Genomic DNA, 18,730 nt, shown 5'->3' with positions numbered 1-18,730 from the left:
CATGTGAGTAGGTTCTCAGTGGGAGCAGTAAGTGCTCTTACCTGCTGAGCCGTCTTTCCAGCCCTCTCCTGAACACGAACTTTAAAAACAGTTTTGTGCTTTCTGTTCAGAACACTCTTCCCTCGTTTGGCAAGTGGCCCGTTTGTCTCTGTGTAGCCTGAGCTGACTGACTAGATTTTGTTGTGGCATAAATCTCTGAACAGCCTTTGCTGGGAAGCTGGCTTCGCTGTGCTTTCAAGCCTCTTCCTTCCTGGCTGGAGTGTACTGAGGGCAGCCTGAGCTGCCCAGACCCAGCAGGGACTTGGTAGATCTGGACTTGTCTGAATCCCAAGAAACTGCCCCTCATCCTCAGGCTGTGCCACACCTTGGCTTCCTCATCTCTCCGGCACAGTTTTCTCCTGAGACACCAGCCATGGGGTCTTACTCCTGCATCCTGTTTGCATACATTTTTAGGAGCTCCTATGTGTAACTATGGCTCCCACGGCAGCTCCATGAAGGCAGGGCTCCTGTTACCCTCTGTGTAGATGGTAGGTGGTCTCAGGAGGCTGGGGGCCATTGGCTTCCTAGAGGTGGTGTTGTTTTGAGCCCCAGTCTTGGTTCCAGCATGGTACCTGTCTTATGTGTCACTTCTTCGCTCCCTTAGTACCCACCTCTGTCTTCACTTCGAGTCTCTCATCTCTCTCAGGTCCCCCTCTGCCTGCAGAAGTCCTGGCCTCTATGGCTTGATTTGGTTCCCAGACTTATGGGGACTTGGGTAGCTGCGCCAGAATGACTCCTTTTCTGATCTCTCCTTGTCTCTGGTCAGTATTAGAGGACCCATAGGTTCCTTGTTCAGTTTCCCATGCCTATTTCCCACTGAGCCCATTAGTTCCCTGGTACATTAGGCTATGTAGCACTTCCTGGGAGTTAGGACTCCCTGAGAGGTGACTTTTCCTGGGCAGATTTTATATTTCTCTGTAACCTTCTTTCCCCTTTAGGGGATGAACTTCCTGAGTTGGACAACATGGCTGATAACTGGCTGGGTTCCATTGCCAGAGCTACCATGCAGACCTATTGTGATGTGATCCTCCAGATCCCAGAGGTGACCCCGCATTCCACCAAGCAGCTGGCTACAGACATTGGTAAGTGCCCATGGTCCAGGCAGGAGGAGAGAAGCAGGTGCAGGTTTGACTTCCCTGTTGCTCTCCAGGAGTGTTACTTACTCCAAAGCTCCTCCTAACTTTAATTCTGGAGTTGGTGGGGTGAAGCTAGGTGGAAGGATTCTGGAAATCCATGGAGGTGGAGAACCATTATGGGGGCTTCTGTGAGATATATGGTCTTCTGCCCAGTGACATAGTAATTACTAACCTAACTAACGTTTATAGAGTGCTTACTGCATACCAGGCATGTCAGGCACTGAAGCAAGCATGCACCCATTATGTTAGTCAATCCTGTAGGCAGGTGAGGTTGATGACAAGGCCACATGCTAGGCTCTTCTATGGTCCCCATCCTGCCCCAGGTCAGAGGGCATGGCTTCCCCATTCCCTCCTCCTGGAGTTTTAAGTGGTCTGGAGAGAGGGTGGAGGAGCCTTAATAATCAGCTCCCAGAGACTCATCCCAACTGTGACCTGGGTGACTGTGGGGCTGAGCCAGGTCTCACTTCTGTTTGTTTTACTGATGAAGAATTGGAAGCAAGGTTCAGCCCTTGGGGTTCCAGAGTGGTTAGTGATGGGCCAGCCTACAGTCCAGCTGCCCTGAATCCTTGCCCTCCTCCTTTCAGCCTGCCTTTGGCTCTTCCCAGAGGCACCACCACCTTTAGTGATTTTTCTGGGCACAGGCATTCAGAGATGGATAAGGAAATTCAGATGCCCTTTGGTATGCCGGGCTGGCACAGGCAAGAGCATAGAGGAGGCAGTGGGAACGGGATGATGGTGTGGGGTGCATGAGATGCTAGGATTGCCCCTAGAGTTCAGTGGTCCATGTCATTCCTCTTCTTCCCTCCTTGCCTACTCTACATCGCTTAAGCACCTACTGTGTGCCAGCTGTAGTGCTAAGGAATGGCACACAGTCGGGATTAGACTGTTTTGTCACCTACTGAGCATAAAGAAGTGAGGTTGAGGGCTGGGAAGGATGCAAGGAATGGGAGATATTCAAATCAAACATTCACATAAGACCATATTGCTGGCCAAACACAGTGTCATGGCAGACTAGGGCCTCCTGGGTTTACCACTGAGCTGGGCCCAAGGAAAGCCTGGCCTGACCTGGTACTCAGGACTAGACAAAGAGAAGGTGAAGCCAGGTAGTGATCAGAAGGTCAGGAGGACTTGGGGAGTAGTGGGGGGCTGGCTGGTGCTACCTGCTCCAGGCCTTCTCAGTGGAAAGAGGAGAAGATGTGACTTGCCCATGCAGTGACCCCTCCAACACAACAGACACTTTTGAGGCCTCTTTGCCCTCTCACCTCCATCCCTGCTGGCTGCTGGGTACTGTCTGCATGGGCAGGGTTGGTAAGGGTGGCACTCCAGGCTGCAGCTGGGTATTCTGTTCTGACAGTACTGTCTGAGCCATCGGTGATTAGAATCCAGGGCTGTGTTTTAGAATGATTGATCCCTAGAGGTCTGTCTGATTCTCTCTCTCTTGAGACAGGGTCTCACTGTGTAGCCCTGGCTGGCCTAAAACTCACTATGTAGGCAGGCTGTCCTTGAACTCACAGAGCTCAGCCTACCTCTGCCTTTTGAGTGCTAAAGGTGTATACCACCATGCTCAGCTAGGTCTCTCCTCACCATCATGTTCAATTTGATTTAGGCTTGGGCTATTAAACCGGCATGAACTAGTTGTCAGGGGTGAGCTGGGGAGTGGAGCCTGCATGCTACCAGGCCACCACCTGTTACACCAGCCTTGTGTTGAGGGTGAGGTTCCCAGGGTCTTGGTTGTTCAAAAGGCCCATGTTTCCCAGGCCCTTTCCTTCTCCGCATGCTGGCGAACATGTGGGGACTGGGATGTAGGGGAGGCCAGCTACCTCTGACACTGACATAGGGGAGAGGAAGGGGGCAGTGCTGAATCGTTCTTCATCAAATGACAGTTCTAGGGCTTGGTCATGTGGACAGTCCAGTTTAAACCTGTTGGAGAAGGGCTCCACAGTCCCCAGTGAAAGCCTGCCTGCAGGGGGAGCAAGAGAGCACCCAAGGCCTTAGGGTTCCCATGCACTACACCGCTGAGTCTGTCTCCTTCTCACCCACAGACTATCTGATCAACGTGATGGATGCACTGGGTCTGCAGCCGTCACGCACCCTCCAGAACATTGTGACGCTCCTGAAGGCCAAGCCTGAGGAGTATAGACAGGTCAGCAAAGGCCTGCCACGCCGCCTTGCAGCCACCGTGGCCACCATGCGTGGTGTGAATTATTGACAAGTTCTGAGAAGAGCATCCAGGACAGGGTCAGGACTGGTTACTCTCAGAATGGATTCATTCTCAGTATCTGCCAGTGGTGGGGCGTGTGTGTGTGTGTGTGTGTGTGTGTGTGTGTGTGTGTGTGTTAACTGAGAAAAAAGGTTATAAGCCAGGCATGGTAGTATATGTACATAAGCCAAGCATGGCAGTACATGCTCATAAATAATCGTTGGGAGGCAGTGGCAGGAAGATTACTGTGAGTTTGAGGTCATCCTAGACTAGAGGGAGACCCAGTCTCTACAAGAAAAAGGCTGTAAATGAGAAGTAATGTATTATTTATCAGAGAGAATTTTTCAGATGATTTTAAAAAATAACCTTATCTTAAAAGTGGGCTTAATAAACATTGTGAAATGGGGCAAAGGGTGTTTCCTTCTTTTCTGGTGATGTCTGAGTGCTCACACAGAGAGCAGAGCCTGAGAACACTGAGGTAGGTAGGACCATGAAGGAGGCCAGGGCTTCACCAGTGTGGAGCAAGCAGAGGAGGGAGGAATATTGAGCAGGTAGACCAGAAAGTTGAGGCATGGGAAGAGTCTGTCAGGCAGGAGGAGGTGAGCATCAGAGGCTGGGGTGAAGCTCTATAGCAAGGAGCAAGAGGGGAGTCCCTCCAGGAAGAAGCACAGAGCACGTGCAGAGACCACACTCAGCCAGGGTGGCTGGAGAAGAGAGCAGCAGGTACTTGGGTTAGAGAGGAATGGAGCCAAATCACGCAGGATCTTACAGCTTCACTTTGCCCTTTTTGTTTTATTTTAGTGTACAGGATGTTGCAAATCTCCTTTTTTATCTTTTTAGTCTATTGCCTCTGTATGTATCAAGGCTGTTTGCCTTATATGTAACAGAAAATGACATTGCCTGAATGACTTGGGCCGAGAGGAATTAAGTTTTCAATAACGTCAGAGGGTGGGGACTCCAGGAGCTGACTTAGGGCCTGGACAGAGTAGGGACCTTTGCCAGTGCTCATGGCAGGTGACCCTGGCAGTATGACTGTCATACCTATGCTCAGGAGGAAACCACAGGATGGGTTGGAGAGACATGGCTCTCTGTTCTGCCAGGCAGTCAGCAGTGCTCCACCAGCCCCTGCTGACTTCTAGGCCACATTGGCCACTTCTTGGTCACAGGTATGTCCCCAGCTGCAAGTGATGCTGGGAAAGTGTTGGGGGCAGGGACAGGACCTGCGTCTGTATTTCTCGGATTAGTCCTTTCAACATTTTGAGTCAAATAACTTTGTTGGGAAACTGTTCTTTATGCGAGACTGACTTCTGTTCACTAGCTACGAGGAGCACAGCTCTAGGGGATGCTGGTACTATTTTTTGCACTATTTTACTGGGTTCTTATATCTCTACCTCCCTTCCACCATAATCCCTTCCAATCTCTCAACACTAGGTAGGAGAGAAAGAAGATTAGACAGAAAAGGGGTGTAGACCTCTTTAGACTACACCATGCTCATTAGGTGTGTCAATCTTTGTAGTCAGAATATCACCAAACAGCAATCCAGCAATAGCAAATGCAGCAGCTGGGGCCAGCAGCAGGTGGAGCAGCAGCTGCCGTATGCTCGCTGGGACTCTCATTTATACCCTTACCAGACTCCCTGGAATTAAACTATCTGCAGCTGGCAAAAAACCATGCTCCTGCTAGTGCACGAGGCAAATCATAATCACTTGCTGTGAAAAAGTTGCTTATCTCACACCTGGGAGTAAAACAAAAACATACATAGCATAACTGGGTTTTTAAAGAAACCAAAATCCTACAAACATAACATAACTGGGTTTTTAAAGCAAACAAAATTCTACTACAAGAGGACAACCAAAACTGTCTTCAAGGGTTCCCAGAAGGTCAAATCCAATAAGGGAAACACACTGGCTAGAGCAACCAGGATTTATACTCTGGGATGAGCCAGTGGCTGCCTTGAACAAAGTTAGTTCTTTATTATTTGTGCCACTGGGGATCTAATAACAGCTTCATGAATGATAGCAAGCACTGTCCCTGAGCTATGTCCTAGCCCTTTTTATTTTAGTTTCAGGGGGTATTTTACAAAGTTGCCCAGGCTAGTCCAAATGTGCTTTGTAACCCCGACAAGCCTTGAACTCATGACTCTCCCTCCTCTGCCTCTCAGCGAGCTAGCCCACACTATCTGATCTGACTTCCTTTCACTCTGTAGCCAGTGCTAGCCTCAAACTCACCATCTTCCACCTCAGCCTCCTAAGTGCTGGGTTAGGTCAACCATATCTGGCTACAACTGGCTGTTTCTTGACAAGGAAGGTGGGAACAGCAACGGTGCCTCTGAGAGCTGCTTGTCCAAATTAAGCGCATCCAAGACCCCGAGTGTGCAGCTTTGCTTCTTGCTGGGGTCTCTCATAGAAGCCACCACAGCCATGGCAGGCACATGCTGTTATCTCTATCAGGAGAGGTTTGGGGACTTTCCAGGCCTATCAACTAACTGCCTTGTGTCAAGTTGGAGTTGAGAGTAAGTTTGGTGACCATAGTATCTACACTCCAGGCTGCCTTCTTTATACACCGTGTGGGAGGTGCATGACCTAGGTGACACATGCTCACAGTGTAGGGACACTTAATCCCAGCAGGTCAGCCTGCTTGTGCCAGTGCCACCCTTTAGGGTGGTACGCCACACCCATGAGGCTACCAGGGCTAGCATCTTGCTGGGACTGTCCTGATACCTTGGGAACTAGTTTGGCTGGCATGGACAACAGTATCAGCTGTGACTTTGCCCTCAGAGAAATACTTTGGTTTTTCATGAGCTGATTACAGACTGTCCCTGGCAGGGGTCAAACCTGAGAGAAGTGAGAGCTGGAAGGTCACAGGTACTGCAGTCACTTGTGGTAACTGGGCTCCATGAGATGGATCGGACTTTTGAGGAAAGGCCTGGGGCTGGAGTCAAGACTTTACAACCTCCCGGAAGTGTGACCTTGGGAGAATCTCTCCCTCTTTGCGCCAGATTCTAGGCCCCATGAAGGTTCCCAACTCTCACTTAGCCCACCTGAAGAAACATTGAGAGACAGTGGGGACAATGACATGTGGCAAGTTCATGTTCATTGTTTGTTCATAGTCTCACCTTTTGGAGAGGAAGTGGAAATCATGGATTGTTTAGGGTGAACTGAGTGTGACTAACCTGTTGCCAGTGCTAAAAAGGCTCTTCTGGTCCCTGGTAGGAATAGCATAAGACTCTTCTACATCACAGGTGACTGCAGGGCTTGCTAGGTCTGAGCCACCTTAATGACGGGACCACTGAAGCCATCATCCTGGAACCTGGGCCTCTCTGTCTCCTGAGAGTGAGGACAGCAAACCAGTTCCGATGTAGTTCCTTGTAGTGTGTAATTATTAAAAAACAATCCATGCTAATGCCGGCTATAGGCCGGCAATGAGGTCTTCCCAGGTTCCCTTGGTTTGCTGTGGCCGAACTGCTAGAATCGCTTCCCCTGCAGCTAGCCTGCAGAGACTGGCGGCTGCTACCTCCTTATAATGAAAACTCTAGAAGTTTGTAACTCTAGGAGCTTGTAATTTGTCAGCAAGATTTATAACAATAAATCCTCAGCCCCCTAAACACCAACACAAAGAACTCAAAACTCAATTGATATTGATACAAGCTGCCCACCTAGATTGGACAGATTGCCCTACATCACTCTATTGCTCTTCTGTGCCATTCATATTACCTGTGGCTGTTTCAGGATCTGTGGATCTGGTTCATCATCTTCTATAGACTCTTTTTCCTAATCTCTACGTCTCTGTCCAAAGACTGGTCCCTCCTCCTGCATCCCCTCTTCCTCTCTCAGATCCAGAAAGCCAACCTTCACCTTTTTGCCCAGCGATTGGCTTCTTGTCGTCTTTATTTTCCAATCAATTAATTAGGGGAAATTTCCTCTACAGTTTCTGTTGCACACCTTCAGATGGCTCCCAAGTGTCTGTGAGCAGAATCTCTGCTGGAGTCAGTGTGTTCCCTCTCTCCCTGGATTCTCCCAGGACAGCTAGTTGGTGTTTTCCATCCCCAGTCACAGCCTGGACTTTATGAGGCACCGTCTCAAAAAACAAACAAGGCCTGGAGAGATGGCTCAGCAGTTAAAAGCACTGGATGCTCGCCCAGATCACCTGGGTTGAATCTTCAGCACCCATATAGCATCTCACAACTGTCCATGCCTCTAGTTCCAGAGGGAACTGATGTCGTCCTCTGAGGTTACTACATGGTACACGTGCGCGCGCGCGCGCGCGCACACACACACACACACACACACACACACGCACACACGTATCCAAAACACACACATAAAATCCTCCAAATCCTAATAAACAAATTTGTCTAGCTGAAGGTAAATCCCAGTGAGGGTCTGTATTCATATGTCGTGACATGGCAGAAACATCACGTGGTGAGACTCAGCTGTCTCTCCTTTATGAAGCCACTAATGCAGATCCCCGAGGTGGCTCAGAGGCAAAGATGCTGCAAACCACATGGTGGAAGGAGAGAACTTAATGCTGCAGGTTATCCTCTGACCTCCACTTGAGTTCCTTGCTGCCCTCACTGTGACTCTACTGTGACTATAGCATGCGTGAATGTGTGTTCACACACACACACACAAATTAAAAAATAAAGCCAGTAATGCTCACTCTGATAACTCTAATCTCATTTACTGCCCAATTAAGACACCCCCAAATGCCACCATTTTGGGGTCTTGTTTGTTTGCTTTGCTACTGGGAATGAACCTCCTGTGTGTTGTCTACCATTGAGCTACATTCCCAACCCAACATATAACTGGAGTATTGATTTTCAATACGAGTTTCAGAGGAGCTTTACAAGCTGTGAGAATCACGTACTAGAATGGTGGTTGTGACCATCTTTGCCTCTTCAAGCCTCAGTTTACCTACCTTTTAAATAGGCTATTATGAGTCAGGTGTGGTGGCACTTGCCTTTAACCTCAACACTAGGGAGGCAGATCTGTGACTTTTAAGGCCAGCCAAGTGGGACCCCGTGTCAAAACAAAAAAGAACACCCCAAATTAAAATGAGATATTACTACTCCCTGGTTATGAGGATGACGTGAAATGAGAATTATACAGTACTCAGCACGAGGGTTAGGGGATGCGTCACTCAGCAAAGAATTCTAGATAGAATGGGATAGGATGGGTGGATAGATAGATAGATGGATGGATGGATGGATGGATGGATAGATAGATAGATGGATCGATCTGGGCACAGTAGCCTGTAGTCTATAACTACAGCATTAGGTTGGAGACAGGCAGATGCCTGGAACTCATTGGCTGGCTATCCTATTCTTTGAGGACCAGATTCAGTGAGATACTCTGTCTCAAAAAAACACCCAAGGTGGAGTGCAATCAAGGGAGATAACCTGTCAGTGGCCTCTGGCTTTCATATGGCTGTACACTCATGTGACACATGAACATGTGTACCCCACATCCCCCACAGTACTACTATTAAAGTGATAAAGTGCTCAGCATAGCGCCTGGTGCACGGTGTTAAGTACTTGATGTGCTGTAGCAGCTGTTCAGTAATGACAACAGGTAGGGTTGGTGAGTGTGTTGAGGGCTGCTGGTGATAAAGCTATAGTCATAGTAGCAAGGATGGGAACCCCACCAGGTGACTCCAGCCTGCAGCCTAGCTGGGCACATGGTCCCCCATATAGCCTCTGGCTTGACCCAGGTGGGACTGCCTTCCCCTACAGGTGTGGCAGTGGGTCCTTGATGGCAGACCAAGGAGCCCAGCTGATCTCCACCCGGCAGGCTAGACCCTCAGACAGCGTGGGTCAGCTGCAGGCACCTGCCAGCAGCACGTTGCCTTCTCTATGGGGAGTCATCGGAGTTGCCATGTGTGACAGCAAAGGGTCCGGGCCATTTGTTGTTTCCACTCTACTTCCCAACCAGTAACAACGTGATGCCCAAGGCTTCAACCTATGGCCTGAGAGGGAAATGGAGGTAAGAACAGCTGGGGGTGATGAGACCTCAAACAGACTCTCCAGAGGCAGGCTTCAGTGAGATAGCTCATTTAATTGGGGCAGGGGTCAAAGACTATTTAAACCTTTGGGGAAGTGAATAGGGATCTTTGGGGAGAGGGTACATCCTTGGCATTGGCCAGTGTTGGAGATGCCGCGGTTGCCTATGGGAGAATTACAGGTGCTGCTGGACATGACCTTATAAGGGGGAAGGAAGTGTAAAGGTGGGGGTGAAAGGCTACATGCCAGAACATGCAGGCTCCAGTCAGGGGAAGGAGTGGTCCCACAACTACCACTCTTGAGACAAAATTTCCAGGGCTGGACACGACTCTACGACCCTATTCCTATTTGGAGCCGGGTCCATGGTTCCCTGGACCCACAACCATTCACTTAAGTTTGAATGTGAGAGAAACAAATAACTTATACTATAAAACCAATTTGTCTTCCCCGAAATTGGTTTAACTGAGTGACATGAGTTTTGTCTGACAACTCTAGGCACTAGTCCACAGTCCCCTCAGACTCTGATTTGCTGGGTGCTATGGTAGCTTCAGGTCTGGGCGGATAGAATTGGGTGTGCCAATCTGAGCAGCTTAGCTAGTTTCTTCAGTTTATCACTGACCATGCTGATTGGCTCAGAGATAGGCACATGACCCAATCGGGGACCAATGTCAGCCTGGAACAGGCCTTAAGAGGCCCCCAGAAGCAGAGACCGAATCGTTTGGTGTGCTTGAGAACATTTATTTGTTCTGTGGGGTTTTTGTTTGTGTGGTTTGGTTTCTTGAGACAGTCTCACTGTGTACTACAAGCTGGTCTTCAACTTGAATCTTCCTGCCTGGGAATACATGCGTCTGCCCTCCAGCCCCATGCCTGATTTTGCTGAAGTCCTATTAGGACCTTGGGCCAATGCTTTGAGGACAACAAGGAAGGACGTGCACGATTCCCAAGGTAGTCCAGGATTCCTGGCCTGCCTGAATGAATACGCTTGGCTCTCAAGGCAGCATGCTTGCCCATCCCACTCGTCAGCCAGGCTCCGGGGCACTCCAGCTACCCAGTGGGATAAAGAACAAACCTCCATCCAGTGTTTTCTCTCTTTATTTTCTAAACAAAGCATGTGCTCCCGTCAAGCCTTCTTACCTGATGCCGCCCCCCAGTCTGCTAACAGAGGTCAGCCAATACCAACTTGGGCAAGGTCACTGATTCTGGGAGACTGAGGAGGTAACAGATAAGGAAGTGGCCTGTCACCAGAAGAGGGACTCTAGGGGTCTCTGGAGCCTGTGTGCTAGGTCAACAGAGAGCTAAGGCTGGGTAGGGTGGGCAAGAGCCAGAAAAGGATACAAGTTCAGTATTCTGGTACCAGCATCTTGACCCTATGGACCCCTCAGCTTGGGGCTGACCAGAGGGACATGGGCTCTGGCTTGGGCATCTGTGCCCTGGCTCTTCGGATAAGGCCTAATGAAACAGGGCACTGGTAATGGCTGTAACTCCCTCAGTTTCAAGTTCACTACTTTCTGGGGGGGGGGGTCTAGACGGCCTCCACCTCGCTGTCCGACTCCATGGTGTCCATCGGCTGCAGCCTCAGGGAGTCATAGTTGGGGGGTGGAGTCCCTGGAATGGGCAGAGTCTGTTGGTCAGGGTAGACCTCAGCATGGGGCCTGCAGCTGGTTGTGTCGGGCTGGAAGCCAAAGTTGGTGTGGGCCTCCACCAGCTCAGCCACAGTGGGTGGCGGGCCAGTGTAGGGCTCCTGTGGCCGCCTCCTGCGCAGGCCTTTGCAGAAGGCCACTAGCTTGATGATGGTGATCCAAATGAAGTCGATAATGATCTCCCCAAATTCAATGAGGCACAGCACCGAGCCCCCCATCCAGAAGCCAAACTGGCCGCCCAGGTTAGAGAGCAGCCACACGATCTGTAGGAAGCGGGGAGATGAGGGCCCAGTCCTGCCCAGCACTGGGGCCCTAATCCCTCCCCAGGGTCTCAGGGATCCATAGACTGGCACACCCGCACTCACATTGTTGGCTGGCAATTCCTCGATGGTACGGTAGTTGAACTCTTGGAAGTAGATACTGAGCTTGACAACACCCTTCCTGCAGGAGGCAGCAAGGCAGGCTGGGACCACGGGCTGTCATCCCTCCCAGGATGGGTGTAATGCATTCACCCCTGGGAAGGGCACTGCATGGCACCCTGCTCACCTCCAGCCTGAGTTGCTCCCGGGAATGAGGAGATTCAAACCAAACCTGGAATTACTGCCCTTCCCACTCTGGGCCTCAGAGCCATCTGTGCTCAGCACCTGCCCTGTGGATCTCTCCTTTATCCTCCATGTCTGCCATTTTCCTAAAGGGCTTCTGGCCTGAGATAGCCCCAGAGGTCACTCTGCAGTCCCTCTCTGGGCCTAGGGTAGCCCATCCCATCCACCACATACCCAACAAGTGTGGCAGCCTCAAGCAGGGTGACCAGGGCACCTGGGGCTGAGAGGGTGGCAAAGGAGTGGCTCCCCATTACACTGGGAGTCTCTGGAAAGGCTGGGTTGTCCCATTTCTCCAGGCCTTTCCCATATTCGGTCTTTCCCCTGGGTATCTCAGACTCTTCTTGACTGGAAACAGCTTTAACTTCTCAGATGTCACCTGTTTCCCAACCCCCCTGTCTCTGGAGCACATTGAGGCTTTTCCCTGTTCCTAAGAGAGAGGCATTTGTGGAAGACCTTTCTGGCTGGAAGACCTTTTTGCATCTCAGCTTGAGGTTCCTGATGGTATAAACCTTGTCTTTCCTGCACTCAGAGCATTTGTGTTGAATGGATGGAGGGAAGGTGGGTGGATGGGGAGAATGGAAGGCTGGAAGTTGGGGAAACACCTCAGCATGTAAAGTGCTCGCCACACGAGCCCGGTAGCCCGAGTCAATCTAAGGGCCCCACAGAAAGAAGGAAAGAGAGAGCTGACTTCACAAAGTTGTCTTCTGACCTTCACACACACACACACACCATGGTATGGGTGTGCCTACATACATGTATAACACACACAAATAATTGTTTTTGTTTTTTAAGAATGGAAGACTGGGGTGATGGAGAGGTGCAGACACATGAAGAAGGGCCTCTGTTAGACACTGAGCCCTCAGGCGCCTTTCTTTCCCTCTTAGACCCTCTTCCTTTCTAGTCTTGGACTGGTTTGAACAGCAAGAGCAATTTGGGCAGCCGTTCCATGTGCAAGCCCTGCCCAGGGCACTGGTTCCTCCCTTTTCTGCCTTCACCAGCCCTGGCCACACTCCAGCCTCACCTGCTCAGGGTGATATTCGAGCTCTGGTCCCGCTCCTGAGACAGGACATGTAAGATCCAATCCTAGAACCCAAAAAGGCAGCTGAGAGAACAGGACATGTGCAGGCGTGCCCATGTGTGTAGACAGACACAGACACAGACAGACAGACAGACAGACACACACACAACATAGCCCCTGCAGTGTGCCCATGTGTGTAGACAGACACAGACACACACACACATGACATAGCCCCTGTAGTGTTGGGCCAGGGAAGAAAGCAGCTTTCACCTTCCAGAAGCCTGAGCCTTGAGTTGAGAGCATCGACACTCACAGAAAGCCTGGCTGTCGTCAGAGGAAGAGAGGGAGGAGGGGCTCAGCTCTCCAGCTGTCTTGTACCCAGGCAGATATGTCTCAGGCTCATTCCCTTCTCTGGCCAGAGCACTAGCTGTTTCTTCTTCCCAGAACCCTCCCTGCCTGGCCTGGGCCAGCTCTGCCTCTGGCCATAGCTCCTTAGAGAGGCCTTCCCTGACCTGCTTTCTCAAGTGCTTTCTCTTGCTGTTTGCTCATTGTTTCTGTCCCTCACTGCCTAGACTTTGAAATGATCTTATTTCTATGTATATGTTGTCCCTCACTGACTGGGCTGTGGATTTGGTAAAGGGAAGACTATGTCTGTCCCTGGCATGGTGCCCGGGTGAGTATTGGTGGGGTGGAAAGAAGGGAAGGAGGGAAGGAGAGAGGGATCAATGAAGGGGATAAGGAAAGAAAGATGGAGGGGAGAGAGGTAGAAGACCCCCTTTAAAGTCCCAGACTGCTTCTCAACACAAAGATAGGAGCTAGGCCTTCCAACATCTCACCTCAGAGGCTTCAGATGGCCAGTCAGCCATGGAGATGGTCATCTTATACTGGGTGTCACTGGAAGAGAAGCCAGCCCTGTTGCTGTTCCATGGCCTGGTGCCCTTCTCACCAGCACCTGCAGGCCCCCATAGCCTGGTGTCCTCACCAGCACCCACAGGCCCTATCACCCCGTGCCCCCACCCCAGCATCTGCAGGCCCTATCACCTTGTGCTCCCATCCCAGCATCTGCAGGTCCCATCACCCTGTGCCCCCACCCCAGCACCCGCAGGCCCCCATAGCCTGGTGCCTTCCTCACCAGCACCCACAGGCCCCATCACCCTATGACCTCCAGCACCCACAGGCTCCATCACCCTGTGCCCCCACCCCCCAGCACCTGCAGGCCCCCTGGGACACACTCACTTGCAGGACTCCTTGCACACGCTGAGGCAGGCCTCTCTCTGGGCCTCACTCATCTGTAGACTTAGGTAGCAGTAGGCTTTATGGGAGGGAGAGAGGTGATCAGGAGCCAGGAGGGCTGCTTCCAGGGGTCTCCCCTCCCCCAGGGAGCTTCTGCTCTCCTCCTAGGTCACCCAAGGGAGACTCAATCTAAGTCCCTTGTTACTAAAATCATTGCTCCAGCCAGCCAACCAAACAAATAAATGTATGTTTTTCTCATTTGTATATTATATTGGTGGTAGGACCTATGACTACTAAGTGCATCTATAGATTGACTCTAACCACCTCCCCACCCCCGGACCCTCTCTCTCAGGTTCCATCTCTGTGGAAACCCCATTGCAAATTCATCCCGTGATGAAACCATACTACAATGGCAGCTTCTTCAGTGTTCCCTTCCAGCCCAGTTCCCATCATGCACCAATGCACTTGCTGAGAATGGATTAATGGTTTTGTGTGCACATGCAAACACTGGAGGCAAGGTGACTGCTTATGAGCACGCACAGGTACTGCAGTGGCACAGTGTTCTGTGCATAGAGACACAGCCATGCCTTCTTATGTGCACTCTCCAGCAGCCCCATTCTCTGGCTCGTGTGTGTGCAGGGATGTGCATGGCACACACGTGCCTGGGGGGACAGGTCATCCCCCCCAGCTATATGTCTCAAGCATGTACTTCATGGAATCAAGATGAGGAGAAAGAAGTTTCTTTGGGAAGGGGGTCTGGGGGAGAGCTTGTGGGCTGGGGAGAGGCCCCTGGACTGGGGAGGGACCCCTTGGCTAGGGGCTTTCCTTCACCCACTGTTGTCTGTCTTCCTGTGCTGTACTCACCCCAGTCTGGGAAATCTCTGTTGTTGCAGTATTTCTCCCCATCAGGCAGTGGGTACAAGTAGTGGCCACAGCTACAGTTATGGATCATGTGGTCTTGGAAACAGGAATGAAGACAGGCCTGCAGATGCAGAGCAGATCTCAGATGTGGTGGGATGGTCCCATTCCAGTACCAGGAAGGAGGAGCCCAGAGAAGTTACAGCCAGGACAGACAGAGAGCTGGGGACTAGGAGGTGTGGGCTGCTGACAGCTGCAGCTACAGGCTCTGCTGGCAGGCCGCAGTTGGGACCCCATGGCAGCTTCTTGGGGTCTGAACAGGGATGCAGGCCAGATCCCAGCAGCCCCAAGCCTCCTTCCAAAGCTGGGTCCTGTAGATGGCATGGGCAGAGGTGGCCCGCCTCAAATAAGTGAGCTAACAGCTCATCGAGTGAAGTGTCAGCATCCTTCTGAGGTCTGTGCACACGGAGACCCGGAGAGATGGCAAGCAAGCTGCCTCAGGTCTGCTTTCTTATGACAGGGGGTGGGATGGGGTGAGATGCCCAAGGGGGGCAGAGGGGTGACCTTTAATGGATCAGAGCTGAGCGAAGCTGCAGTAGAGAGGACACAAGAGTCCCCAGCCCCGAGAACTGGTTTGTAGTGAGGACACTTTGAAAGCCCCAATGTCCACGGGGTTCAGGTCATTCTAATCTGGTTTCAGCTCACTCACGGACCAGCAATGTGTCCTGAAGCAAATGAGTAACATGTGAGTTACTCAGTTTACTCATGGAGAAACAGGATACTAGTCATACCTGCCTTCCAAGACTGAAGGACTCAGGACAGTGTCAGGCGCTTGGAAGCAGTTATTACGCCTGCTCCTTCCCCCATGAACATGTCCCAAGTATTGACTACAATGGCCTCCTGCTCCAGCCCATGCCTGCTTCTCTTTCCTCTGTCCACTCCTTCCCTCCTCCCCTGCCCCCTCTCCTTCAGACCAATACATCTGACCTCTTTTCGCTGAGGGACCACTGAGGTCCCTACTGGCAGGAGGTTGGGCTGACTGGCCCATTCAGAGGTGTAGTGAGGAGGAGACAGAGTGGGGTCAGAGGAGGTATTGCATCAGAGTGGCTCTGGCTTGGGCGAGTGGTTTACACAGACCTCAGTCTCTCATCTGGAAAACAGAGGTTACCCTCAACCCTGTGCCTGAAGCACATTCAGTTTAGGGTCTGTGAAACCCAGTTTTCCTCCCTCCTACACAAGAGCCATGTGTATAAAGCCATGTGCATCCCAGGGACGCCTTGAGGATGTAACACATGTAAATTACTTGCTAAAGTATATGCCCAACCTGCTGTAGTTAGTACACTCATAAATGCTGCTGTCGTTGGCATAATGCTATCACAGAGGAGGGACTGAAGAGATCAAATGAGGAAAGGCATGCAGACCATCAGCACTGAATCTCACACACAATGAGAGTTCCATCCTGGGTAATCCCCTCAGGGACACCTGCCCACAGGATGTAAGAGTATCTAGCCCTGGGCCCTGGGGTCCCTGCAGCACCATGATCCCATGCACCACTTACACAAATGCAACCACATCTACCTGGTGCTGCATGCCTGTAATCCCCCTACTGAACAGACTGAGAAAAGAGTATTTTGAATTTCAGGTCAGCTTGGGCTACGTAGAGAAACCTTGTCTCAAATAAGTAGGTAAATAAGAAAGACAAGATTTGGCCAAGCCAGTCCAGCTCTCGTAAGGTAAAGGGGACAGGGCCCCAAGGTCACCAACCCTGCACAGCCTTCCCACCTGGATGGAATAGGTGGTGTTGTAGTCACTGTAGAGGTTCTGAATGGCAACATCGGAGCCATTCATGGTGCAGGGACTGTAGGGCTCCCCCTTGCGCTGCAGCTTGTCCTGTGGAGAGAGGTGGCTCATGGAGACCCCTGGTAGCCCCTTCTGTACGTCTGTACCTCCCCATGGAGTTAAGTGGATGCTGCAAAGGGCTGGGGAGTTGCAAGTCCTAGAAGGCACAAAAGGTCAGTGCCTTGCCAGGTACTGAGGTTTGCATGGAGGAAGGGTGGGCTGGGGTCATGAATGCTAGTTTCTGGGCATGGGAGGGCAGCCTGGACAGGGGAGTTTCTCCCTTCAGCCTCCCACTCAAGCTGCCCTGGGGGCCCTGTCTTTACCACCAGCACCCCAATAGATGTTTCAGTTCCTGCCATGGCATAGATGCCCTCTTCTCTAATGAAGGGGTATGTCCTCTGCTCATGGAGCATAAGCCGAGCCCCTGCTGTGGACGCAAGGAAGGGGACATAGTCCTCCTGACCGATGTCCAGGATCAACTTGAGACCTGTTGGGGAAGGACAGCGAGGATAATTGAGTTTGTATATACCGAGATGGGAGGGAGGCCATCACCCAAGTGACCAAGTCTTGTTCAGCCAAGGCGTTCTCTGGGGCCCACAATCTCCTCCTGGGCTCCTGTGCCCCACCTGTAGTCTCTCGTCTACACAGCGCGACCTGCCCACTTATGCTGCCTACTCTACCCCACCCACACGTGTGACCTCATCCCTCCGTCCAGTGGTATTGCTCCTTCCTGCTGTGCCTCTGAGCCGCTTTTCCCTCACTCTGGAATGCTGATCCTGCCCTCTCCTTTCTTCTGGACCGTCCCACTCTTTCTTCAGGCTGCAGTTAGTATCACTTCCTCCTGCAGCTTTCCTGATTGTTCAAAGCCTCAGAGTCTCCTGTGTGCCCTCTCCCAGCTCTGGAACGTTCCCTCTCAGTGCCTGCCTCACCTCAATCTTCTTCTTAGACTGTTTTCCTGCCTGGCTGCCTGGTTTAGAAGCAAAGACTTGCTCCCTCACATCCAGCCCTGAACTTGGGATCCTGGGGTGACATGTCTGCCTGATCTGAGCCATCACTCACTGAGTACTTGCTACATATGATGTGCTAGTGAGGTGCTTATTTATTTAAGACAGGATCTGGCTAGGTAGCCCAGGCTGGCCTGGGTGATCTTACTGTCTCAGCACTTTATAGATCTCCTTGACAAACCCAAACTCACCAAATTCAGTCCCAGGGTTGGCAGAAGGAAGTGCTTTCTCTGTCATGCCCCAGTTGAAGATGTAGCAGTTGCCATAATCGGGGTAGAAGATAGGTGTGAAGTTCCTAAAGAAACAGGGAAGACAGGAGGGTGGGGGAGCTTTGCCTGGGAAGAAGGCTCCCCCAGGGCACTGTCCTGCTCTGCTGAAGAGGGGAGTGGGCAGTGTCTGCCTTTTAAACACTTTAGAGGGGAGGCTGTAGGAGCTCAGCTCCTTCCTTTTGTCCACCCCACCGCACCCTCGTGGAAGCCAGCAAACAGACCCCTAGAAGGCTGAGAGGAGGAAGGGAGGGAGTCTCTTGTTGAGACCCGCACTCTGCCTCAACACTTTGGGGCTAAGTGTTCTGGTCAAGAGAGAGAGAGTGGGGATAGAGGGGCAAGCATCACGAAGAATGGAGACAAGACAGGGTGTGTGGTCCGGTCTTAATTCTCGTCCCGTCTCTGCCCGTCTCTCTTTATTGAAAGGAAATCTGGGGTATTTATAAACACAAGCAGGAGAACACAGGTGAAAACACTTTACCATGTGCACCATACAGCTGAGGTCACTAAACAGCAAAACAAGCTATGTGGAATAAACAATATATTTATCAGAGTGTGCTTCAGCTGTTAATAGGCTTTTGAAAACCAAGTCTTTCATCAGGGTATATGGTTCCAGATGGCTGCAAAGTTGATCTAGCCGCTTTCTACTAAAGTCGGCTCCCAACAGTCTCTCTTGGCTGGGGCTGGTTTAGCCTTTGAGGATTGTGAGAGGAAATGTTCCCAGATGCTTGCCACAGTCACTACACCTTCAAAAGGATGTAGCTTGTCTTGGCCTTTCTGCTTTTGGCTTTGAGACTTCCTCACTGTGCAGCCCAGGCTGCCCTGGACCTGAGATCCTCTGGCCTCTGGCACTTCTGGGGTTCTAGGTGTGTGCCACTCTGCCTGGATTTGAGAAGG

At 51.3% G+C, this 18,730-nt stretch overlaps 2 protein-coding genes across 3 annotated transcripts in view; one reads left to right on the top strand and one right to left on the bottom strand.

The window, feature by feature from the left end:
• Cog7 (component of oligomeric golgi complex 7) overlaps positions 1-3,786 on the top strand; it is a 58,374-nt gene extending 54,588 nt beyond the window's left edge. For both annotated transcript variants that reach the window (XM_034522575.2, XM_034522565.2), the window contains exons 16-17: positions 978-1,121; positions 3,218-3,786. In XM_034522575.2, the coding sequence (XP_034378466.1) occupies positions 978-1,121; positions 3,218-3,384 (311 nt within the window). In that variant the 3' untranslated portion in view covers positions 3,385-3,786. The remainder of the gene's footprint in view (positions 1-977; positions 1,122-3,217) is intronic.
• A 6,663-nt stretch (positions 3,787-10,449) lies between these two features.
• Scnn1b (sodium channel epithelial 1 subunit beta) overlaps positions 10,450-18,730 on the bottom strand; it is a 61,079-nt gene continuing 52,798 nt past the window's right edge. Inside the window, exons 5-13 of the mRNA XM_034520435.2 lie at positions 17,759-17,862; positions 16,887-17,050; positions 16,507-16,614; positions 14,731-14,848; positions 13,870-13,945; positions 13,470-13,527; positions 12,637-12,698; positions 11,379-11,454; positions 10,450-11,276 (exon numbers count right to left, since the gene is read on the bottom strand). Of these exons, the coding sequence (XP_034376326.1) occupies positions 10,896-11,276; positions 11,379-11,454; positions 12,637-12,698; positions 13,470-13,527; positions 13,870-13,945; positions 14,731-14,848; positions 16,507-16,614; positions 16,887-17,050; positions 17,759-17,862 (1,147 nt within the window). The 3' untranslated portion in view covers positions 10,450-10,895. The remainder of the gene's footprint in view (positions 11,277-11,378; positions 11,455-12,636; positions 12,699-13,469; positions 13,528-13,869; positions 13,946-14,730; positions 14,849-16,506; positions 16,615-16,886; positions 17,051-17,758; positions 17,863-18,730) is intronic.

The sequence above is a fragment of the Arvicanthis niloticus genome, chromosome 1, assembly GCF_011762505.2.
Source record: "Arvicanthis niloticus isolate mArvNil1 chromosome 1, mArvNil1.pat.X, whole genome shotgun sequence".
NCBI classification, from domain to species: domain Eukaryota; kingdom Metazoa; phylum Chordata; class Mammalia; order Rodentia; family Muridae; genus Arvicanthis; species Arvicanthis niloticus.
This window is presented reverse-complemented; position numbering and strand designations above follow the sequence as displayed.